The sequence below is a fragment of the Pseudorasbora parva genome, chromosome 2 (genome assembly GCF_024679245.1).
Source record: "Pseudorasbora parva isolate DD20220531a chromosome 2, ASM2467924v1, whole genome shotgun sequence".
NCBI classification, from domain to species: Eukaryota; Metazoa; Chordata; class Actinopteri; order Cypriniformes; family Gobionidae; genus Pseudorasbora; species Pseudorasbora parva.
In genome coordinates, this window is record NC_090173.1 from 63221339 (window position 1) to 63227706 (window position 6368).

Below are 6368 nucleotides of genomic sequence, written 5' to 3' on the forward strand. Positions count from 1 at the left end.
TTTTCTCTAAGGTGTCCAAAATTACATAGCCATTGGTAATTAATGTTTCACATATTTAAATATTTATATTTAAAATGAAAACACCACACAACATTCTTTTTATATATATTTAGTTTATTATATATTAATACTAGGATAATAGAGGATAAATATATATCACAGCATATTAAACAGACATTGTCAACATTTAGAACGAGTAAAATGAATTGCTAAAAGAGAACGTGAATTGAACATTTTTTTCTATAATAAAAATATAATAATAAACATGTTATAGCAAGTACTGAAAATATTGCAAATATCAGAATGTTTAAAACACAAGCAAGATCAAACAAATATTTACAAATGTATCTTTTTACACAAGATAAATAAGTTTAACATTCAAAAGAACAAAGCAAAATGTATGCATTCTACCACAACATTATGTAAATATTAATTGCACTATGTAGATAATGTGGGAAAAAAGACAATTGTATTGAATAAAAAAATAAATTAACACTGGGAATATCTTAACGTAACCAAAATAAATAATCAGTCTATGAAATCAAGTTACAGTTTAAACTGAACAAAGGTCTATGGAAGAATAAAAAAGAAACCACTTAGGCTACTTTTCAGTTGAACACAGATGATCCTACTGCCCATGTGCGTGTATACAGTACAGTTATAAATATGATTGTACCAAAAGTAATAAACTAATAAAATTTAAGAACAGTATAACAACATGCTTAATAAATATTATATGCAAACATTTCTTACAGGTGAGATACAAAGTATTTACAATTTCAAAAGATTAAAAGTAGTGCTTTCAATCATCTAAATAATCTGAGTTTTGAAAATGTTTTGAAACAATTGTAAACACATTTTCATTGATAAATAAACAAAAATGGCAAATGAATCAGTAAAAGTTAAGCAGAATTTTTTACATTTTACAATCCTTCAATCCTGGACCAACATGGCATTCTAAAATAAAAGAAAGAAGAAACCCCAGAAAGACAATAAGGCAAGAACAAACCAGTGGTTTCAGCATGTAACAGACATCCATAACAAACAAGATACACAGTTATATTTTTATAATACAACAATTACAATATGTACATATTCAAAGCCAGGAAACATGAGGGCAGTCACTTTCCCTTTTCTGCTGCCCATCTCTTCCTTTCAGCCTCATAAAAAGAAGACTGACAGAACTCTCCCCAAGTCATCTCGTGAGGCATCCCTTCTGTCCGATATAGGGAAAACACTTTGGCAGGACAATAGACATATTTCCCTGCCACACCAGGGAACCCAGTATGTGTGTGTGGACTCTCTGGACCTTGTTTGAGTGGCTTGTGACAGAACCTACAGAGGCGACCAGTGGGGTGCTGCTCCAAGGCCTTTCTCTTTCCCCGCTCCTCCATTACCTGTCTTGCCTCTGCAGAACGCTGCTTTACGGCCTCTAGCTCTCGGTTAAAAAAAGGCAATTCAGCAAAGTCAGCAAATGGCATTCGAGGATTGGTGAGGCCTTCCGCTGCATACAGCTGGTATACCTTTGTCGAGCAGTAAAAGTACTTCACGGTCCCAGACTGATAGAAGAAATGAATGGAGGAGCCATCACCAAGGTAACGTGACTTTGGCTGCCCACAAGCAAGACAGTTCCGTGTCCTCTTTGTGGCAGGCTGCTGTTGCAGTTGCTTTTGCTGCTGCTTCTCCACAAGCTCTTTCACCATTTCTTCAATCTCACCCTTAGTTAGCGGGGACTCCTGGGGCTTATTACTGGGTGGGTTCACTGGGGCAGGTTGGAGGGTTAACACTGGAACACTTACAGTTTCACTGCCTTCTGTAAGGTGATGCCACAGCTGCTGGGTTTCCAGGAGTTTCTCTGGACTGGTGTTCAGGGATGAACTTGTGTTTGTCATCTTGGCCAGGTGTTTCACATAACGGGAGATATGCTGTTTTGTGGTGGGGTGTAAAAGGCTATTGGGATCCCTGGAGGCAGCCTGCACAAGGGCAGCATACTCTGCATCCACCTGGATGAGGAGGTCTTTCTGCCCGTGGTACTTTACCAGAAGGCCATCAATGCAATCCCTCATGGGCTGTGTCCACCGAACATGGTCCAGGACAAAAAGTAGACCGCCTGCCTTGATGGAACCTGTGCGAGCAGCACGTGGAGAGGGAGTAAAGGGCAGTGGTGGTGTTATCTCATCTAAAGGAGAGTGGAAAATAAATCATTTTTACGTTTATCTCTCAAATAGCCGTAGTATTCATATAAATAAGGAATAATAAAGGGATGAGGATGGGAGTTAAATTACCTTTTACATTGGTGGGCTGTCCAGGCTGGATCATTGTTTTTGAGCCAAGAGGAGCCACACCAAAGATGTCATCCTGGAGCATAGGGTAATTAATTTTGGATAAAATCAGTGATTACATAGTTACATTTTGTGTTTTAGTGAGTGAGATTGACAGTGAAATTCCTATATACAACAGTCAAGTTTACCTGAGCAAAGTGTTCCTCCCTGACCTCCTCGGGTGGGTCATCAGGTGGGAAACTCTCACTGAGTGCAGACAGCTCTGAGGACTGACGCTCTCCCTCCCCTGCAACATGTACCTTTTGGGACTTGTGCTTGTCCCAGTCCAGGGGTACAGGACGACAACCAGGCTCCAGATACTGCAGTCCAAACCTTTCTCTGGTGTCTGTCTGTGAGACAAGTAAAGCAGGGTACTTGGCTTGACCCGTCACCACGTCTGAAAGCTTGTTTAGTTCCATGATCAGCACTGGATCAAAAACTGCAGGCAGCTTCACTTCAGGCTGCTTCAGGTCCACAAGGCGCTGGAAATTCCAACGAGCCACTCCAATCATGCCCTGCGCCTGGAAAAGTTCTGTGGATACCTGAGTGCCGGTGACCCATCTTGCCTGATGGAAATGGAACCCCTCCTGCTGAGAGGTGCCTCTCACAGGGATCCAAACCGGTACAGCTGCTGCCTCTCCCTTCACATGGTTCAGCTGGACCGTTCCACCATGCCTATAGAGGATCCCCTCCGCAACCTCTGGGTCACTCAGGCAGCCTCTGAGGATGTGGACTCTCTGAATCCTCCACACCTTCAACATTGATGGTTTGAACAGTGGCACACCATCAGGATCACATTCTAAAAAAAATCTTTGCAGAACGCTCTCCACTCTCTCCAGCAGCTCTGTGGGGTGTGGGACCCTGGTGCGGCAGTGCTCCCTGATGTGCTGCTTTGTTGGATTTGCAGGCACTATCCCACAGAAGACATACGCCTGCTTCAGTCTCTGTAGGTCCGTCTGGTCCACAACACTGAAAGCTGCTGACAGAAACTTACAGAAAGCACTGTGCAGTGGATGGTGCTCTGACACACACTCTCTGGAGAATCGCCGCATGCAGTGGAACAAGTCCAGCTTGATGTTGATGTCGCTGTTGTATTCTGCGCGGGAGGAACAGGTGTTGATTATATGCCCAGAGGTTGCCACAGTCACTATAGCCTCAGTGGTCGACCAAGAATCCCAAAGGAGGTGCTCCTGTGGCTCAGGGTTTGGGATCCTGAAGGCAGCACAGCAATCTCTGTTTTAAACACAAAGAGAAGTATATTTAAAATATTAAACATTAAAATACATATGATACATGTATTTGTTATACTATATTGTGTTTATGTTACACATATAATATAGGTGGGAAGTAAAATGTGATGGCTGGTTCTTACCTGTCAACCCACTGGTAGTTGGCTTTTGGCAGTCCAGCAAAAATGTAGCGACGAGACAGCCCCTCATACATTGGCTGCAGGGATTTGTCACTTTCAGACTGCAGCATCACCCAGGACAAGATCATCCAGTTTTCATTCATGACGGCATAGGATGACATAGTACCTGATGCAAGCACAACCTTCCGGGCCAGCTTGCGGGTATGGTCAGCCCTTAATACTTGTCCAAACGTGCCTTGGAGGAGCAGATTGAGTGTGCTCTCTTGCCTATGGTACTCCTGAATGAGGCAGTCAACCAAGTAGTGGGGTGAGACTGTTACTCCGCACCAGCCGACCACATCACTATACCCACCAAATGGAGCAGGAGTGTTTGTTGCTCTTAGTGCTCCTGTGATGGTCTGCTGACCATAAAGTCCACTGTCTCCATCCAGCACATTTTTAACAGTGGACAGGTAAGCCAGGTGTGCACGCTCATACCTGAGGTGGAGAGCCTCATTCAACTGATTAGCCATATCGTTGGGAGACTTTGCTGTGCGCCGCAACTCATCCATCACAGTCTTACATATGGCCTTCTTGTGGGTTAGAAAAGCTGGCAAAATGTTGCAGAAACGACTTGGCAGCATGTCCATCCATTGGGGTTTGTCTGCAAACCAGTACTTTTTACAAACTTTACAGCTGAGCCGAGAGGCAAGTATGTAGTATTGGCTGTTCGTACCAATAATGACACGGGGTCGTCCAACACCTGACGAGACAACGTGGGGATTCGGACAGCCGTACAGGCATGGCAGAGTGTAGTTGTTGCGGACTCTTTCCATAATGCTGTGCTCTGGTTTCCAAATGAAGAATGGATGAAGTTGAAAGTATTTTGGTGATGGGAGCTCATAGATAGCATCAATAAGCTCAGGCTGAGGTGGGTAACGCCACAAGGAGATCATGTTCATTGGATGTCTCACCGGTCTAGATCCTGGCCACAGTCCCAAGTCTTCCATTTCAGTTTTCATCCAGATTCTCTGCTGGTGAGAGCAGTGCCATCGGCTCACATCCTGGTCATAGCTTGGCAATGGTGGAACAGCATGCTTCTCCTCCAACTTAGTAGGGTACCCAGCAGAGGCTGCAGGCAGTGCTGTGGGAGGAGTAGAGGCACCAGGGAGTCCAGAGAAAGCCTCGCCAACAGCTGAAGGGGAACGTGAGGGAGGAGTAGAGGCTGTAGACTGTGCAGAGGTAACTGGGAGGAGGGCTACAGGACGACAAGGATGACATTAGTCATAGATGAGCATTACATTTGTTAAATATGTAAAATCTGTTTTAAATTTGATAAAATTATGTTACAAGTAAAAGTTATACAAGTAAAATTATGTTACATTAAGTCCTTACATTGACAGAACACGGTTTCTTGCCCTGGTCTCAAAGGTACTGTGGTCTTGATTGTAGATAACCCCAGTTTAAGCAACTCTGAAGGTACTGGCAAAGGAACCCTCACTGGAGTGAAGGGAATTGGGGAAAAAACATAACTCTGATCAGAAACAGGCATATCCTTACAGCAGTCGACATGTGTACACGTCCATGTACCAACCTGGCCGTGGAGAGGCAGTTGCACTATATTCTTTAGTCCGGTCTGGTTTTGTTGGTGTTGCTGGTGGTTTACGCCTCCCTAACACAGAAAAATGTAATTTAATTCTAATACCCTGTAGTTCTGTCCCTTAGTAAATGTGTTAATAAGTAGTAATGCAAATACATGCAAACCCATAGAACACTTGACTTCAGTACTATTTTTAGGGGAGAGCGGGGCACAACCTAACGCTTTTTGACTGTCTCAGTTTGTGTAAATCCACTTGGGGTTCAGAGTATTAACTGAGATGAAAAATGAATTTAATTAAGACATTTACTTTTGCTATAGTTAAATAAATGTTCAGTGAAATCTTCCAAAGATTTTTTTTTAATTTTGGTGCTTTTCTCTAAATAATGTTGATATGGCAACTAGTAAATACACTAAGTTTCGTCATCCTGGCATGTGTGGAAAGTGTTAAAACGTATGTGTTACAACTAACCCAGCGTTAGGTTGTGCCCTGCGCTCTACTAATATTAGGGGTGTGGTATGTTAGTGGGTCTACATTGCATGAGTAGTCTACAACTTCATGTATCAAATGGGATGCGCCATTCTAGTCCAAATTAAAAATATATTTGTACTTTTGCTGTACTTCTGCATTTTGGACATGTGTTTCTTTTACTCTGTAGAACATGTACATACCAAACCTTTAAGTATAGCATGCAAAACAAGAACTCTGTACTTACCCTCAACGATGAGATACAAATGCCTTCAATGTTAGTAGAACAATTGAACACAAGAATTAGAACAGGCCTGAACGTGGCCTAACCAACAAACAGCAAAAAATAAATGTAGAATAGATAATCCTGATTCATGTCAGAATTATCCTTAGTATGCAGCAGGAATAAGACCTTTGACCACTGGGACTCCAACAATGTCTGAACCTAAAAGCACAGTGAAGATAATTTAACTTTCAAGCATTAATAACATAAACAGACAAAATTACATATGTACACCTTTACTGTTAGTTTTTTAAGGCTTGTTTTGTCAAAACACTATACACACCTCACACAATCAACACACACAAGTAGCAGAACACCTCAGTTCTTTTGCAAAATGAAACAATAATTTA

At 42.3% G+C, this 6368-nt stretch overlaps 1 protein-coding gene across 1 annotated transcript; it reads right to left on the bottom strand.

Annotated features, from left to right (window-relative positions):
• Nucleotides 1–434: 434 nt before the first annotated feature.
• Nucleotides 435–6121, bottom strand: LOC137047993 (uncharacterized). Its single transcript, XM_067425946.1, has 6 exons — nucleotides 5264–6121; nucleotides 5065–5169; nucleotides 3694–4927; nucleotides 2471–3554; nucleotides 2286–2358; nucleotides 435–2179 (listed from the first exon to the last, which is right to left on the bottom strand). The coding sequence occupies exons 3-6, from the start codon at nucleotides 4689–4691 to the stop codon at nucleotides 1122–1124; spliced, it is 3213 nt and encodes a 1070-aa protein (XP_067282047.1). The 5' UTR covers nucleotides 4692–4927; nucleotides 5065–5169; nucleotides 5264–6121; the 3' UTR covers nucleotides 435–1121.
• Nucleotides 6122–6368: the final 247 nt, after the last annotated feature.